Source organism: Poecilia reticulata, linkage group LG2 (genome assembly GCF_000633615.1).
Source record: "Poecilia reticulata strain Guanapo linkage group LG2, Guppy_female_1.0+MT, whole genome shotgun sequence".
In the NCBI taxonomy this organism is placed as follows: domain Eukaryota; kingdom Metazoa; phylum Chordata; class Actinopteri; order Cyprinodontiformes; family Poeciliidae; genus Poecilia; species Poecilia reticulata.
Genome location: NC_024332.1, coordinates 20,590,126 through 20,609,067, shown reverse-complemented (window position 1 = coordinate 20,609,067; position 18,942 = coordinate 20,590,126). Strand labels below are relative to the sequence as shown.

The following is an 18,942-nucleotide window of genomic DNA, read 5'->3' as shown; positions in this document are numbered from 1 at the left end:
GGGGGGCAGAAAGAAGCATGCTGCCGTCAGCACATTGTGTTTTGGTGTGTAGCTACGGCTCTTTGTGTTGGTGGAGCCGTACGGAAACCCGAAGGGGACACACCGAGCCACCGGCAGAAATCAGACACCAAGGAGAGAAAATTTTGAAACAAAGGAACTTTTTCAATTGGAAATTTAAGAATAATTTGATAAATAATGTTTGAGGCCATTTTARAGAGAAAACGTATCTAGAATCTTTATTTAAAGAAATACTGAAAAAAAATGGAAAAACTGAAAACATTCTTTATTCGGCATTTTAAAATAGTTCGGAGATTAYTGAACTACAAAAAGACGATGTGTAAAAAATKTYACTAAGACACTTTTTAATAAAGAAAAAATAGAAAATAAAATGTAACTTAAAATAATTTTTTTTAAATCATGAGAAATGTCACTATAATAAACTCAAAAATACAACTGAAAAAAATCCCTTAAAAGCATTTTAACTCCTGAAATGATATTTTTTCTGAATAATTTGTTTTATTTTTTAGGTTTATTCAGAGTCTTTAACCATTTCTAAAGAATAAATTGTGCTCTCAAAATAAAAAAGAGCCACAGAATATATATTTTTTTACATATTTGAAAACAGCTGACACCTGAGATTCCTCTGCACACCTAAAACGTCTCAGCTTCATTGCTTTTGTTGAAATGTTTGCAGGAAAGTGTCCTACAGCCTGATTTCATCTTGCTGACTTGCAGAAACTCTGTAATGTTGCTAAATTATAAAGAGTCCTAAACAAACGTCTCGTGTGTTAGTTTGTGGTGAACRAAATCCAAACACGTCGGATTCCTGCCTCTTTAACTTTCCTGCAGCTTCATGGAGACGTTTCCAGATGACTCTGTAATTAACCGACTCTGGATGCTAAATGAAACGCGAGGAAACGTCAGTTTTCTGTTTAAGAGAAATCTCTAACACATGTTTAAAACCTGGACTCTCTGCAGAACCAGTACAGCAGCGCTCAGGACCTGAAGGAGGACGTGGAGCGAGACGAGTGCAAGCAGGAGGCCGAGGCCGTTTACGAGACCAATTGTCACTGGGACGGCTGCAGCCAGGAGTACGACACGCAGGAGCAGCTGGTGCATGTACGTACCACACAGACCGCTCACGTTTCAGCTCATCGGTCAGCCGAGGAGCTYCAGGACACGCCCTCCTGGGTCCTGTTTCCCATCGCAGCGAGCCGCTCGGGTAAAAAGCTCTGCAGCATTCCTGGCCTCCAGTCAGGCAGAGAGAGAGACGGATTACGGCTCCAGTTATTCACTAACCAGACCAGAATCCACAGGCGACACTTTTCTGTACGAAGCTCTTCAGCTTCACTGTTTCAGCTCAAACAAACACTTTATTCTGTCATCTCGCTGCTTCCCCACATCTATAAACATCAGTTACTGATTAAAGATTGAAGATCTGCTCCGGTTTAGAACATTGGAGGATTCCTCATGACTTCACCTCCTAATCTGCTCAATCTGACCTCAGATTAAACGCTTCCCGTCTGATCATTTCAACTCAAAACCTCACATCTGTACGATTTTAATTTTTTTTTTTTAAATGTTCCAAGTTTAAAGTTATAATTCCGAGAAAAGTCMGATTTATGAGATTATAATCATCKGACTTTTTTAAATTTCTTGTTTATTTCAGTTTCCTCTCCTGGCTTCAGGTGATTCATTCTCTCAGTACCTGCAGGTCATTTTGGCTCCGCCTCCTGCTCTGATTGGTCCAAAGTGAAGCAGCAGYTTGTTGTTTTCTGAAAGGAAGCAGGAAGTAGTTTTAGATTCAGTCTGACCTCGATTCAAACGCAGCATCTATCTTACTGCTGCTGATTCCTTCAGTGCTGATTGAAGTGAGAAATAAAATCATCATATTTTCCTCCACGCTGTCAGATCGGGTCTCTGGTTGCCAAAGATTTGAGCGTCAGGACTCATTAGCAGCATGTGCCGCGGCGCTCCGGAGGGATTTGCTCTGATAAGATTGATCTCTCCAGAAACATCCAGGCTGACGGTCCAGAGCGGACCCCCTCTGCAGAACGCCCTCATCTCTCCCTGCTCTGTGTCCCCCCAGCACATCAATAACGACCACATYCATGGAGAGAAGAAGGAGTTCGTGTGCCGCTGGGACGACTGTTCGCGGGAGCAGAAGCCCTTCAAGGCGCAGTACATGCTGGTGGTTCACATGCGCCGGCACACGGGGGAGAAACCACACAAATGCACGGTGGGTAACGGATCGCTCCCGGACGGGCCCCCAATGAGCCCCTGGGGGGCAGCACTGCTCTAAACAACGCCAAGCGTTCACATGGGGCTGGTGCTGCTGCTGAGCAGACTGGGAGTCAGGATGGAGTTCATCCATGATTCTGCTCCCTTAGATTATTAAAGTCAGATTATTAACATCAGATTAATGTTTGTCCCTAATGGAGGTTTTCTAAATATTCTCTCCCTGATGAAATCACACAAAGCTGCAGTTTGTAACTTTTATWAAAATGTTCTTGTTAAGACTATCAGCATGTTGCRACAGATAATCTCATCCCTGAGCTACTGTTGCYGTCTTARAAAATGCGCCAAAAACTGCCAATCAGAGSCAGGAGGCGGGGCCTAACGCTGTCAACCATCTCATGTACTTGCTGCTAATGTTTTAATGGCAGAGAAACAATTTACCGTAACAGGAAAACCATTTATCCACCATCAATGGTGGCTATGCTAACTAGCCTTAGCATTCATGACAAACTGCTAGCYGCAGAGAGCAAGGTGGTGATTGACAGCATTTAGCCCCGCCTCCTGGCTCTTTCAAATACATAAAAAAMWTTTTTTTGTAATAAAACTTGAAATTTACTGATTTTATTTTATTTTTATTAGTCATTTCTGTTGAAACATCAAAAGTTTTTCATCAGAGGGAGGATAATAATTCTGACATTAGCTGTATGACTGTTTATTTTAACAGTTCAAACTCCAAATGTGTTTTAATATGCTTTAATACGTCCAGTGGAAATAACCTTACAGCCAATCAGCACTAAGGAACATTAATAGGCTAGTTCACAAACACTAAACAATAACATGTCAAATAGCATCACTGTGCAAAAAATTTAGAGTAACAGGAAAATWACTAAAACAATGCACATAAATGTTCACAGAAATGCTTGCAGTTATAAAATGTTATCCAGAGTTAATGTAAGGATCAAACTGTTTTTGAAGATRCCTCTAAAGTCGAGGAGTTTTAGTAACAAACAAAGCAGCTTTACTCATAAATGGTGACCAGGAGCCAATCTGGTGTTTGTGTTTCCTGCTTTCTGAGTCTGATCCAGTTTTGAAAGAAGAAAAACAGAGAGAAACTTATGAGATGGGACGTATCTGGGCTCCAGGATGATAGTTTAGGATCCTAACGAGGTAAATAAAGGCCGAATCTCCTTCAGATATTCTGGAAAACAGAATATTTARYAGTTCTGCTGGAAAATAATCTAAATAATTGAAAAGGTAGTTGTCTGATGAAAAGGGAGCATGTTGGTGAACAAATTGGTGAGCAGTTTGATCTGCGATGTTTCCTCTGGTTATCTCAGCTCCTCGTTGTTTTCAGAGGGAAACAGAGAAAGTCAACAACACTCAGAGAATGGAAGGATTTTCCTGTCATGAATTTTCTCTCTAACGACCTCCTCTGCAGTTCGAGGGCTGCTCCAAGGCCTACTCCCGCCTGGAGAACCTGAAGACCCATCTGCGCTCTCACACCGGGGAGAAACCCTACGTCTGCGAGCACGAAGGCTGCAACAAGGCCTTCTCCAAYGCCTCGGACCGGGCCAAGCACCAGAACCGGACGCACTCCAACGAGGTACAGACGGCTGGGACTTCACACAGAATCCATTATGGGTCTGCTCACACTGCTGGATGTGTGAACTGATTGAAGTAGTTGAAAAACTGACAGGAATTCATTTGTGAAGACCTGAAGGTTCGGATCAGAACCTCTGCAGCTGGTACTGAATGTTACAAAAATACAGACAATCCAGAAACTTAATCATTTCCTCCAACCATCGACTGAGATCAGATTATTGATCTGATTTAGTGTGAAATACTGATAGCATCATTAYAGCAAGTTTAACATTCATGTTGACACTGAAGGTGATAGCCTAAATGTAGCCTTAAAAGCTACATTATGTAACCGTTATAAAAAATGTTTTTTACGTATTTGCTAAAACGGTTTGTTGTGATACAAATAATCTGTTAAGATTGATTTCCTCCAGCTCCTCTCTGAGCTGCTATTGCAATCTTGCTAAAGACCCCCCCGACACTCCCCACCAAAAATAACCAATCACAGCAAGGAGGAGGGGCTTAGTGCTGTCAATCAATCTCGTGAATTCGCTGCTAACCATGGTAATAGCAGAGAAACAACCTACCGTTATAGGAAAACCATTTATCCACCAGCATCGGTGGCTATGCTAGCTGCAGCGAAGTAGAGCACATACAGAGGTGTGATTGACAGCACTAAGACCTGCCTCCTTCCTCTGATTGGTTGGTCTAAATAGCACTTGGAGAAGGCAGAGGAAATGGATTTTTTCACAGATTCAATGTAAAATGTATTTTTTTAACTAAAGTTATAAACAGCAGCTTTAATGCTACCTTAAACAAGAAAAAAAACTTTGTCTCTTGTTTTCATCTTTTATTAACTACTTTAAATAAATTTTCTGTACTGTTTGATAACTTTGATTAGTTGGAATATATATGATTTAATTTAAAATAATTTTATTTGAAAATTGCCTCAAGACTATATTTGTTTTGAATTGATGCTGAATAAATAAACTGAATATAATTTGTTCCCATAGAAACCGTACGTCTGTAAAATCCCGGGCTGCACCAAGCGCTACACGGACCCCAGCTCTCTCAGGAAGCACGTGAAGACGGTTCACGGCCCAGAGGCCCACGTCACCAAGAGGCAGCGCAGCGACCTGCCGCCCAGACCACCCAGGGAGAACGGCGAGAACGAGAGAGCCGCCAGGCTCCACAGGGAGGACAAGCTGTTGGAGAACAGCTCCCCCAGAGTCACGGAGGAATACCTGCATGTGAAATCCATCAAGACAGAAAACCCTGTGGTGAGAACGACACGCAGTCTGATGAAACTTTGTCTTAATGCCACCGCCGTACACAGCGAACCATGGAGTTAACTAAATCAAATGCTTGATGCTTTCCATGTCTTTCTGCTTTTACTCATCCCTAACGGACAGACTTTACTAAGGTGAGCTAACCTTAGATTACCGTCACCACTCACCATTTCACCCCATGCTTCAAGAACATCTAGCATTTTACCTTCAACTCATAACCTCAGGTAGTTTTCGGAGACTGGATGGAAAACCAAGAAGCTTCTTTCCGCCAGTGACATTCTCCTGCTTCTCAAAGCGTTCCCAGACCCGGAGGCAGAACCGGACCCTCCAGAAGCTTCTGGGTTCTCCCTGGAGTTTCCTGGCGGCACCCAGGTGCCTGAACCACTTCAAGTGATTCGGTGGAGCAGGAGATCTACTCGAAAACCGAAGAAACTGATCGCAAATAACATCATACTGCTAAATTTAGAGCAGCGCAAAGCAGCCATTTTAGTTCTGGACAAACAGGAGCAGAAAGCTGTGTTTTAGGAGAAATGTCTGAAACATGTCTGAAAGCTGGTTTAGTTTGTGAACGGCTGATTTAGATTAATAGGTACAACTTAATGCGCACCAATAGTTATTAGCCAGCCGCAWATAAACCAAAGAAGAAGAGCTGTTTAATATGGTACAGGAACAGGAGATCTAATTGATTCACAGGTTTTTCCAAATTTATATTGGAAAAATTTATTGTAAAACATTGATAAATCAGTATTTTACCTACACCGATTGCTAGGCAGAAACTTAACAAGGTAGTGCTAGCGAGTGTTAGCTACCATTGACCATAGCTAGAAGAAAAGCCCTACCATTCAACCAACGCTACCATCTTTCCACCCACTTTGAGTCCGCTGCAGTTCAACCATCGTTAAAGTTTCTCAACATTCAGCTTCTGTACCGAAGAATATTGAAACGAAGCTACTGGGAYGCTCTCATCTCCAACGTTACATGGTGGATGAATGGTGACATTTTCTTCAGACGTCACCATTCTGTTGGTGCTTTGTTTGTCCAAAGATCCCGGCAGCAGTGACGTCATTTGGGCTACTTGTATTGATGGTCTCGTTCTTTTGGTCAGAATCCATGTCGGATGACCAAAGCTGAGGGTTTTAGCGTAAACAGATCTATAATCAGCCTGAGAGTCCAGAGTACCGCCTACATTACCTCAGACAAGACCCCAACCGTCTATCCATCCTCTGCTCCATCCTACCATCGCTCATGAAGGTTTGAGTTTAGCAAAGTCTTTCCCCATCCATCTCCATTTTGGGATGTTAAATAGGCAGGTTTGGTAGAAGAATGAGGAAGAATGTAGAAACCAAATGAAAGAACAAATAGATGAAAGAATAAAAGCTTGTTTTGTTTGAGGCCTTTAATCTGAACTGATCAGAGTTTCTGTTTCACTCAGAAATTCTATTTAAATGAAGCTTTTTTCCTTTTTTTAATGAGCTTTTCATAGGGCAGCAGGGGGCATGTTCACTGATTTACACAACACTGCATTAACTTTATGTATTTTTGATATAATATTTATTATTTTTGCGTTGTTAGTGTTGCTTCTTCCTTAGAAACTCTTGGCTTTGCATCAGGAACCATGTGACCCAGGGTCCGCTTCCTGTTTTGGTGAAACTAGAGAAATGAAGGAGTTTTCAGATAAAACCCAGAGCTGTGTTGAGTAACTGAATGAGAGGCAGTGAAACCTGGAGCAGTCTCCTCCAGCTGCATGGTGGAGTGTTTGGTTGAACCATCTCATGATGATCGCTGTTCCACTCAGCCTTTCATCCTGCACATTTTAAATTCACAGACAGACTCAGAGAGCCTGTAATCTGTGGAGCCCCACCTCCCCTCCCCCAGAAAACACTCATTATTTACAATTAGGGCGGGGGAGGATAAAAGGCCGCTCAACATGCCGCTTTCCCCACTGTTCCACTTTTGTTTTGCAGAAGGAAAACAGTTTTTAGGACAAGATGTTTCTGTTTAAATGTTTCTCTCTAAAGCATAGCTCCCATCTCTCCTGGTAGATGTATCAGTCCAGTCCTGGCGGTCAGTCATCATGTAGCAGCGAGCCGTCACCACTTGGCACCAACAATGACAGTGGAGTAGAAACGGCGGCGCACAGCGGGGGGAGCCTGGGGGACCTCAGCGCGCTGGACGACCTGCCGTTCCTGGAYTCTGTGGATTTCTCSGGCGGGGTCGCAGCGGTCGGCCTCCATCTCAGAAAGCAGCTGAGCAGCAGCCAGTGCCTGGAGAACCTCAAGAAGGAGAAGCTGAAGGCGGTACGGGACTCGTGTCGGTGGGCCAACAACCCAACACCCCCTGCTCATCAAGGGACMACGCTGCCGCCTATACCGACAAGCGGTGAGTCTGGATCATGCTAGGAATTAATGTCAGACTTTTAAATACACAGAAGCCAAAATAATAAAAGTTCAAAGTGCAAGAACTCTCTGACTCTAAGACTCTAGATTTGCTGAGGCTGTGCATCATGGGTAATGTTTCTGTTTGTTCTCAGGGTCCCTCCTGGAAAATTCAAGTCTGTGTGGAGATCCAGCCTCCTTCCTCGGCTCTGGCAAAATGACTCTGCTGGGAAACCTTTCTGAGCGCCGAGACAGCACTTCCAGCACCTTCAGCTCGGTCTACACGCTCAGCCGCCGCTCCTCAGGCATCTCCCCTGGTTTCTCCAGTCGACGCTCGAGTCAAACTTCTCAGTTTGCTGCCAACCGCCTGACAAACATCAGCTCAGCTGACTCCTACGACCCCATCTCTGCTGATATTTCTCGGCGCTCCAGTCAGGCCAGTCAGTTTGGGGGGAATAACAGCGGGCCTGGCCTTGCCGGCCCTCTTACCCTTACCCCAGCCCAGCACTACCGACTGAAAGCAAAGTATGCTGCTGCAACTGGTGGTGCACCTCCTACACCCCTTCCATACCTGGATCAATCATGTCTGAAGGATTTCAATGAGTACTCGTCCAAAAACAACCTCCGATCCTTGCAGTTCTGCCAGGAACGAAGCTTGATGCCCCATGAAGTTCCTTCCAACATTCCCCGTCGAGCCAGTGACCCTGTGCGACCTTTAGATCCTCTCAGCCAGCCTCCTCTACATCGGTTCAACAGCATGGTCTCACTCAACCGAAGGGTCTCCCTGCAGCCTCATCCCCCTCTTGCAAAAGATCACAGACGCTTATCCCAGCAAGGATATGCACAACCGAACGTCAGTCCTCATGGTTTTCCTCACAGACTACGACCAGCGAGCATTTCGGAAGACATTACCATGCAGGCAAGAGGGTGCAATGGGAATTCCTCTGGTCAAGGAGATTTCCACGGAGCTGCCGGCAGCCAGCAGCAGCTGTACAATCAGAGACGGATGGATGGGGCAAACAAGAGTCCACTCATGAGTCCGTCCTCACCACACAGCGGTGCTGCTAGTGGGCAGTGGAACATGGACACCACCCAGCARTATTCCAGGCTAGATCACCATGGGAATCTGATTGTTGTCCAACAGAACCAGAACTCTGGGTCTTTCAGTRGGACYTCCCAACAGCAGACAGCCCAAAACTTCATGCAACCTGGACAACACCTCTTCCAGCAGTCCTCAAACCTCAATGAACCTTCTAGCCCTCAGTACAGGTTCAGACAAAGTTCGTATGACAGGAATGGCAACGCTCCGTATCCACCCTGTGGGAACATCCTGCACTGTAAGGAGGAGCCAGCTGACATGGACTTTGGTCAACTCCAGCCTGCGCAAATAAAAACTGAGAGTTGCGATTCATCCACCATGACTTTAGACCAACAGAACTGTAACATGACTGGTTTCCAGACCGGGAATCAAAACCATCCCCAGCTGAGACCAACAGAACCTAACTCTCCAAACGTCTCAATGCCGAAGGTGTTGCAGCAACCAGAYGATTCCCAGCTCTCCTCTAGCAGAGTTTCTGAACTCCCTTACATCTCTGAGGACAACGCTCTGTTCTACACGGGCCAGATCCGAGTCCTGGAGCCCAACGGGAACCTGGACTATCACGTTTCCCTCCTGGTGAGCTCTCCTCCAGCTGCTCCAACYGACAACCAGGGGAGCAGGACTGCACCTGAGCACCCTCAGATAGACTTTGATAGCATGCTGGACGATGGGGATCAGTCCAGCCTCATGTCAGGAACCCTGAGTCCAGGGCTGCTCCAGAGTTTCTCCCAGAGTTCGTCTCGCCTCACGACGCCCCGGAGCTCGGTGACGATGCCCTCAGTGCCAACGGGAACCGGAAACATGGCCGTCGGGGACATGAGCTCACTGTTGAGTGCCCTGGCTGAGGAGAACAAGTTCCTCAACCTGATTAGCTAACGGTCTGGACATCAAACTGTGGACTAAAAACTGAGCTTTGAATTCATCCGTCTCCCTTGTGTCCTTGTTCATCCAGCTGTAAATTATTTTCTAATTTTCACCAAAAGCCATACCTCTGTTCTTGCCTTAGGATGTGAATATGATGTAAAAATTAGCCGTGGAATAGAGGTGATCTTACTGAAGTGCCTGCTGGTGGAAATACGAGCCTGGACTGCAAGACGAYGGGTTCAGAGGTCACCGATGATGTTCCTGAATCATTTTATGACACAATGACTGTGACCAACCTGCGACTGGAGGCAGGAACAGCAGAGGACTTTACCAGAACATAAATCTGTCGTTAGACTGCAGCTCTTCCTGTTGTACATTACTCCTGTTTTCTGTGTAAATACAATTTGTACATTTTTAATAAACAAGAATTATGGATTTTTTAAACTGTCTTCCYGGTTCTTTCCTTCACATCCACAAGTTCAGAACAATGAATGAACTCCAGGTTCTTTCAGAATAAAATCCCTCTGCTCGACGTCGGGCTTCACAACAGAATCTGGTAGAAGGACCTTGGAACGCGTTCCAGATTGCTGAGCAGCATCAGTTGCTTCTCCCAGGTGGTTGAAGRCATCTTGATTTGACTAGGACTCTCCTCTCCATCTCTGAGTCTGTCCTGCTCATGGTGTTTCTGACCCGTTTAGATATTCTGGTCTGAAGCCAGCAGGCTTGAATCTCTGATAACACTACTTGTGCTCCGTTCTGGCTCTGACTAAATATTCTCCACCAGATCATCCCCTGATTGTTTCCTGGGGAGAAGAAAGTGTTGCTGGCTTCAATAATTCAGGAAGAAAACTTTTGTCTTTGAAGCCCCGCTCCTGCAGCCTGTGCAGACAACGCACTTTCCTCTCTCCTTTCTTGTCCAACATCAGTCTGCGACCTCTTTGAAATAACTTCCCCTGACCTCGCCTTCCCTCGGCCAACAGAATGTGAACACTGCCTCCTCCGCTGATGAAAAAGGAGGCTAACCGGAGAGGAAAAGGCTCGACGTGTGCAGAGCTGCACTCCGCCTCGCCGCTGTCCGATATTAGCTCTGACAGAGCGGCCCAGAGGACTCGGCTGCTGAAACCACATAAAACAAACCAGCTGAGAGGAGCGAACAGGCGCTGAGCGCTCACAGGAACAAATGATTTCACTGTGTCAGTTAATTCAGCCGAGGATACGTTTGATCTGCAGGCTGTGATTGCTCCTGCCACTGGATTTCCTTATTCTCTCAGAGAAGTGGAGGAGGGGGGCATCGCCTCGGGCTGCAGCAGCCAAGAAGAGCAGGAAGCTAGCAGGGATCATGCATCAGCAGCTCGTGCTTTATGGAGGGGATAACTGGCTGAGGAAGATGTAAGACAGGTTTCCATTACCGCTAGAATCAAGTGGCTTTGACCTCTAGCTGACCTGCAGGGACCTGCCAGCAGGGGGCGAAACCTCTACAGGGTGTCTGCTCCTCATCCTTCAGGTTCTCTGATTTACAGCTGATTCAGCTCAACCTGAACAGGTGAAACTTATTAATGTTAGATAAAACAAACTGTAAACCAGGTTTAAATGTCCAAGTTCTGGATGTTTGAGAGAAACTCCAACAAGCAGATCTGACCTTCTGCAAACTGAAGGAATAAAGTGAATCTGAAGCAGCAGATCCACGTATCTACTGTAAATAACTAAAAACAAACTGTCATTGGTTCTTTAGAGCCATTAAAACTGAACTTCCCCAGAGAAATGAAAAWAATCTAACTATAAACTGTTCGATTTCAGATAGTAAGTAGATCATTATTTACCTACAGTAATCTGATTATCATTAATATTTAGTCTTATGCTGATGACATGCGGCTCTATGTTCCAGTCTGCCAACGATCCGTCGATGAACGGGTCAGAATCAGGACAAACCTCAGAGAGAGAAACTCACAGCTCAACTCTGAACACTGAACCAAAGAACCGGATCAGATCAGAAAACTTCTGGAGAACCACAACGATTCTCTCCTAATCCCTTTAGTTCAAACTTTCATAACTTACATAATAAATCATTAGCTGTTACTAATATTTATCTASTGTATATTCTGCTAATTATAATAAAAAACACAATTGGAAAGACACAAAACATTTTATGATCTGGTGAGGCTGTGAGAGTTCAAAAAAGTCCATAACAAAAAACAAACCACACAGAAGCCTACTTCCTGTCTTCTTCTTCATGGTTTCTTCCAGTAGTAACATCCGGCTGTTAATCACGTGAAAAAACTGTTTTCATTTTAGTTCTGTGAAGTAGATTTATTTAGGTTTTTAAAACAAACATCTCATCCAAGCATAAAAACTATCAAAAACTTGAGTTTTATAAAAATTCATGTGTTTTCATTTAGCTAAATTATTTTTGTAATTTCCTTTTAATTTGTTCCTTGGTTAATGGAAGCGCACCTCCTGATATTTCAGCTGCAGTAATCAAGCTCACTTCACTGGTTTCAGAGTGTCTGCAGTGGCTCTCAGTCCATGTTAGAACTGGTTTCGAGGTTCTTTACTGGTATTTAACCTCCTAACTCTCTGAATCAGAGAAGCAGTGAGGACTGAAGTGGACCTAATTAGGAGCAGAGCTGATGGGAGCAGCAGAGAGCTGAAGGAGTCTCTCCTCCTCCTCCTCCTCTGACCTCCTCCATCCTCCTCCCCGCGCTCCTTATTGCCTTATTATCACACATGTGACGGTCTAACAAGGCTGAGAGCCGGTGTCAGCGCCGATGATGGATAACGCCGGCCGCTCGCTGATGTCTCATTCGTTTCTATTAGACTGGTATGTAAATTCCCCCACCACTGCAGCAACGCATTAATCTGGGAATCTGTGGTCAAACTGGCAGCTGAGGAGTCTGTCTGTCTCCATTTGGGTCTGCTGCCGGATGACGGCCTGTCAGGAGGCCCAGCACGCCGTCCAGATGCAGAGACGATAACCATGACATGTCTGACGACTCCGGCATCACCCCGATCATCTCAGAGCGAAAACAGCAGCGAGTCAAAGGCTGCAGGCGTTTTAAGGTGATTCAAACTAAAGTGAAACTCAGATTTCCTCCAGAAGGGAAGACTTCTCCTTGCCTGGGTGGCCCCTGAGGGACGAATGCATTATTAAGGCCGGACTCCTCATTTCAATACGGCCACCTTCCTGCAGACGGAGAAGAGCCCTGTGGGTCATCGGCTGCTTCGTATTAACTCAGGTCAAATGAATAATCCTGAGGAAYGGAGCTATACAGAGGAGAAATGTTGGACCARACAGAGACACCTTCTACCAACGGCTAATCCACCAACGGCTGATCCAGACCAACGGCGGACAATTTACCCAAAAGATTCAAACATCAATACTCAAACATGCAACACAAGTTTTACTGGGAAGATACAAAGTTCCCTCAGGTCTGAACCAGAAGTGATCTGCGCCATCTTGGTAGGGAATCGCAGCGTAAAGCATGGACCACGGCTTCCAGAGCACCAAAAAGAAAGTTTTYATGTGAATAATGAGGTTCTGATGACTGGCAGAGTGAGTCACCAGGTAGTAAAGTACAGGTAGGCTACATCTTTAGCTAGCAGATCAAAGCTACATTAGCTAAGCTAACTTTGCAAGTTGGCATTAWGTACTACAGTAAATATTTATCTTAGTTTTACACGGAGGCAGGCAGAGAACTCAAATCAAGTAATAGTTGTAATGTACTTAAAGGAATGAGGCGAGAGCCAACTCTAAGCTTGTGGCTTGTTTATTGTTGTCATAGCAACTGCCTATCAACATGACCATCAGTTACAAAGTTACAGGAAGTGTGATGTCACATGAGGGAAAAGTACAGATTTGTTATCAGCTGTGGTCTCAGAAATGAACTGCACCAGTTTGGAAAAGCTTCCAGAAAATCAAAYCTTTCTCGAGTTAATAATCATCTAACTTTTATAAACCTTCAGCTGCTCCCTCCTAAACGTCGAGCCCTTAGAACAAACCGCCAGAAAACTGCAAAACATCCGAAACACTGAGACTAAAAACCCATCTGGTTMGAAGAGGCGTTTGAACCATAATAACTGGAACATATTCAACATGTGTTGATGATTTTATGATGAGACTCGACAGACTGCAATGTTTGTTATTGGTTTCTGAAATATCAACCTATCATGAGTTACTGCATTAAATTAAAACAGCAATTAAATATTAGACACAATAATAGGAAMAGAGGAACCATGAAGAATATTTATAGCTTTTAATCTGAGTTTCAGCAGRAAACTGAAGAGCCAATCAGCAGCGAGGGCTTTGGCGTCCTGAACCAATCAATCATCCATATTCATAGTTTGTCCTGCTGCAGAATAACATCTGTTTTCCAACAGCCTCCATCTGCYGGAGGGGTTTCTGACCCGGCTCTGCAGGGGCAGGGCGCAAACATAAAGGTCTGCTGGTTGGACTGGAACCAGCAACCTTCAACCAGTTCACCTGCACACGCCGCAACGGGTCGCCCTGGTGACCGTCAGTACGCAAAGGGGATTCAGTCCTTCAGTCCTTCTATCACGAATAGTTTCTCTGGTCCTTCATCAGTCACTAAACCCATCATCATCATCATCATCATCATCCTGTTTCCAAGATTTAATTTATCATTCAGGTGATTTTATTTGGTTCTTTATCATTTCTAAATATTATATTATTATTATATTTCTATTTTTATTATTACTTTTATTTTTGTATTTTAATTTTTTTTAATTTTTGTTAAATAWTATCATTACAATTATTGATAATAATTGATTTAATATAATTATTATTATTGATAAGGAAAAATAATAGTTGATTACTGGACGTAGAGAAAACACAATAGTAGAAATTATGTCCATTATTATCAATAATAATCAGCATTATTGATAATAATGTATTATTTTTGGATAATATTCATCATATTTTCATTGCGTCTGCATTTTGCTGCGACTCTAACTGCTTCAGTTTCTCTTCTCAGTTGAAATATTAATCTTTACATTTTATGATATCTTGATGCCTCTACTGTCTGTTTTCTTTAAATCTCCGTCGTATTAATTTAAGTTCATTATGGGATTTGCAGACATTTTTTCTGTTTCCCCTTTAAATCTTCTTCTCTCCTCTCTGGTGTCTATTTACGTTTCTGTCTGTATTTCCTGTTTATTCTGCCAGGTTTTTGTCTCCGTTTTGTTTTAGTTTCATGGTTTTCAGATCTCTGAATGTTTCCAGGGTCGTTCTGATCGTTTCATATCGTTTAGCAGGACGGCGGTAATTTAAGTTTCTGTGCGGCGCCGAGCCGCTGCTCTCTGGGTTTAAGGACAGGTTGGGTTGAGGCGGTGGATCCCAGCGGCAGCTGAACGGGGTCAGAGCCGGCGCCTCGCCGCTCGCCGGGCCCGGCAGGTCCCGGCAGGTTCCGGCAGGTCTCGGCTCTCTGGAGGGATTCAGGATGGAGGTCCTCATTAAAGCTCCCCCAGCTCTGGCCCCGGCCCCTCTGAGGAGCGGGCGGCACCTGAACGTATGCTGGACCCGTCCAGGTGTCAGGCAGCAGGTGTCGTCTAACAGCTGGTCACGTGTGAGCGGGTCTGGACCCGATCAGGAGTTAGAACCAGAGAAGTTGACGTTTGGTCGGAGTAACTAAAAACACTAAAACTCACCAAGTATCTTTGTCTGGTTCCTACTGAGCTTAGAGCACTTTAAATAAATATTTACACTGTTTATGTGTTTCYATCTGRACCCAAATTTCATTCTTAAAACAACCATAAAGATTTTATTCTATGAAATCTTGGATTAAGGCAGTAATTTAATAATTTGGTGCCCTAATTTTCTCCAGATGAACAGAAACAAAGCTGATAAACTAAAATCAGACCTGAAACCTGAACAAATAAACTTTACATTACAAAGTTTCTGTAACTAAATCCTAACAAGTATTTTTCATCTAGTTTCTAGTGCTGATATGTTTAGCACAAGAGAAATAATATAAAAAATAACTCTTTATAAGACAGTAGAAATATGAGCTTGTATTGTAAAATATTGAGTTCCACTGGTAAATTATTTCACTAGTAACATGGGAAAAATGTCATATTATAAGTGAAATAATCTGCCAGTGGAACAAACTTTTTCATTAATATTAAGGAATTATTGACTTAAAGGAGCTCTAACATTTTGCTGAAAACTTCGAGCCCTTAGAACAAACTAAACAAAACTAAACTGCAAACTAGTTTAATTTTAAATGAAATTAAATATTTACACTGGAAACCAAATAAGATTCTTTTTGCAGTGCGGTTTGTTAAGTTGCTTTTTGCTTATTTAAAATATTTAAATGTGACAAAGAAACCATGTGACTGTCAGACTATTTTTATTCTGATTATACATTTCATAAATATTGAATATATTTCCTGAATCAAGCTCCTCTATGTTGCTGTAAACTTCCCTGTCAGTTAGTTTTGACTCATTTCAACTGTATTAAGAAATCTGCAGTAGAATTCAGACCAAACTATTTGGTAACATTTTAGTTTTTGCAGCGTCGGGCCCGTTATGCAGGAAGTTCTGCTCCGGCCTGGTCCTCCTCTGTCCGGCACGGCCAATGCGGCGTGGAGCGAACAGGAAGCAGGAGGAGGCTCCACATTATGCAGGCGGCGGTGGTGCGGCCTGTCAGCGGCTAATGGCAGCGAGGATGATGGATGGTGTTTATTGTGGGACGGTGACGGGCCGCCGCCCCCCGCCTGATCATCATGGTAATAAAAAGGACACATCAGGCGGCGAGTTATTGAATTATCACAGCATAATTTGCATTAACTCTGGCTGAAGGGACCCGGGATGGGCCGAGGCGGCTGGAGGGGGCTGACAGCAGATCGGCTGGATACAGGCTCCACCTTGAGCTGCTCCGTCCGTCCTTGGACCCCCACGGATCTCCAGCCTGACTCCGTCATGATGGACAGAACCGACCCATCCAGCAGACTGTCAGTATGAGGCAGGAGGGTAAAACCATCATACCGCCCCCACCATGCTTCACTGTGACTAAACATCTAGCAACACAGAGGAAGCATCCAGGAGAACTGGTCCAGATCTAAGGGCGCGTTCACACCAGCACYGTTTAGTCCGCTTTAATCCTGCACTGTTCTCAGTCCGATAGACTCACTTTGATTTGGGACCAAAACTGAAACATTTGTTACATTTTCAGCTGCTGTGATTCTTTTTTATCAAAATATACATAAAACAATGCAGGTCTGTTGGATACTCACTGGTTCAACCATCCAGACAAAGAGGCTGTTCATTATTAATAATATTAAACAGTCTATATTTAATATATTTAGTATACTAATTTGTAAAAATTCTTTGAATTTCTGTCAGTAGAATGTTTTTATGTTTATTGTGCGAAGGTAAAAACAACAAAGAAACAGAAAAATCCCCTGATTACTTGCAGCGATGCTAGYTAGCATAGTTAACTATGAACAGTGTCGCTCACCTGGTTCACAGGAAGGAGTCAGGCTGGTCTGCGGGGTTAGAGGTCATGGCTGCTGCTGACTTTGACTCATCCGTTGGTAAATATGGTAAAACATACGGAGACAAGATAAATATATGCATCTTTATAAATCTTTTCGTTCACTGACTAAATGCTGGTGAAGTGGAGGCTAATACACGTCTGTAGCTAAGCTAGCTAACTATGAACAGTGCTGCTCACCTGCTTCACAGGAGTCAGGCTGGTCTGGGAGGTCAGGGGTCAGCGCTAACATGTTCAAGTCGGCATAATCACAAAGGCTTTGATCACTGGCAGGTCTGACTAACCCAAGGATTTTATTTTGTTCCTTTTTGCTGTTGGACAGTTTTATGTTCTATTTATATTTCTCCAAATAAGTTTATAAAATCATTTTTAAAATTAGCTGTGACTTCTGACCGGAAGAATCGTTTGCAYATGAAGCGCAACTGCGCTTTCTACTTCGACAAGACATTTTTTATCCGGCTATAAGTCAGTACGGAGAGCGGCGCCATCTAGTGTCTGTAAAAACGAACTGCAGGCTGACGTCACGGTTAACTCATGTTAACTTGTCAGAGCAGTGACAAGTTAAAGTTATGAATATCTTTACAAATATTTATTTTCAGAGATTAAATGATAATGAGTTACAACCTTACACTCGCCTGTAACTAAGCTAACAGATACTGCAGCCTCCTGTGTTGGACAAAAACGCCTGGTGAAATATGTAGGAGTTATTTTCTCATTTTTTTTGTTTATTTTCTAGTTGATTTATTATTAGAATTTTTGTTTAATTTGTTGTTTAGAATAAGTTATTTGATTAGGAATTCACTTAATTAGTTAATTAATTTCAGGTTGGGATGTGGGTACGCACGTGGGTGGTCATAAGGTTTTTTACCAGCCTATAGAATCAGCCAATCAGTCACATCGGTTTCTATTGTCAGTCAGAGAACAGGTACAGGAATAGGAGCAGAAGCCTGTAACCTTTTGCCTGAACTGCAAATAAAACCAACAAACTATATTTTGACTTTTGATCCTTTTTTGCTGCGTAAACCAGAATCCACGGTGCATCAGGTGACTATTTGAGTTGGATTCACCTTTTTGTTTTGATCACCTTCGAGTTTTGAGTTTTTTGATTTTTGAATTTTAAGTTTTGGGACAAATGGTCACTACAAAATATTTTTTTATATTTTCAAGACAAAAAAGCTTTTAACACATGAATGTAGTAGATCATTGAATATTTTTAATTTGTCATTCTACTTTTACTTTTTATACCTAAGTATGTGGAATAGATTATTTAATATTTTGTGTTCTGTGCCTAGTTTCTTCTTTGTAAACAAAGATACTTTCTCAAAAATAAATAAATAAACGAATAACATTCACCATCAGAGAAACAACTAGATTTGTCTTTGTGCCAAGATGTGTTTTGGGTTTTAAGTGACGTCTATTTTATTAACACTTTATTGTTTTTGGTAAAAGCTCTTTAACATGTAAATATTATTCTGAAAAACAATAAACATTGCCTGAGAAGTGTTAGGGTCTCTCACTTTAAATCCAAATAACTCAACATTTACAATCACACATTCCATCAATTACATAACCGCACATCTTTGAAAAGCAGAAGTAGAGGCTCCTGCACAACCAACTAGAATGCAGCAAGTGGTTTCCGGATGGTGAGTTAACAATAAAACTCTTGTGTTTTCCAGCAGCCATTGTACAGATGTCGGACAAACCAGCGACTAAACAGGCTGGAGATCAGCTAGGGTTGCTAGGTAACAGGCTTTGCTGGGGTTGCTAGGTAACGTTATAAATACCACCAAAAAAAAAACAAAAAAAAAACATAAATTTATCACCGAAAACCGTCTGTCTGCTTTTATGGAAGAATAAAAACGAGCAAAATTAATTTGCTGTCCCTTTAAGAAAATAAAGACGTTAAAAAGTGGCGCGCCCTCTAGTGGACAGAAGCAGCTCCTGCATGTGGACAGTCTGGCGTTCAGCAGGAAGATGAGAGATGCTGCAGT

The 18,942-nt window shown here is 43.1% G+C and overlaps 1 protein-coding gene and 1 long non-coding RNA gene across 2 annotated transcripts in view; one reads left to right on the top strand and one right to left on the bottom strand.

Moving 5' to 3' along the window:
• LOC103457154 (zinc finger protein GLI2-like) overlaps nucleotides 1-9,884 on the top strand; it is a 54,607-nt gene extending 44,723 nt beyond the window's left edge. Inside the window, 6 exon segments of the mRNA XM_017309141.1 lie at nucleotides 960-1,119; nucleotides 2,090-2,239; nucleotides 3,677-3,841; nucleotides 4,830-5,096; nucleotides 7,148-7,484; nucleotides 7,636-9,884. Of these exon segments, the coding sequence (XP_017164630.1) occupies nucleotides 960-1,119; nucleotides 2,090-2,239; nucleotides 3,677-3,841; nucleotides 4,830-5,096; nucleotides 7,148-7,484; nucleotides 7,636-9,455 (2,899 nt within the window). The 3' untranslated portion in view covers nucleotides 9,456-9,884.
• A 5,919-nt stretch (nucleotides 9,885-15,803) lies between these two features.
• Nucleotides 15,804-17,372, bottom strand: LOC103456815 (uncharacterized). Its single transcript, XR_532326.1, has 3 exons — nucleotides 17,132-17,372; nucleotides 16,916-16,980; nucleotides 15,804-16,172 (listed from the first exon to the last, which is right to left on the bottom strand). It is a non-coding gene; the product is annotated as an uncharacterized LOC103456815 (long non-coding RNA).
• Between the last annotated feature and the right edge of the window lie 1,570 nt (nucleotides 17,373-18,942).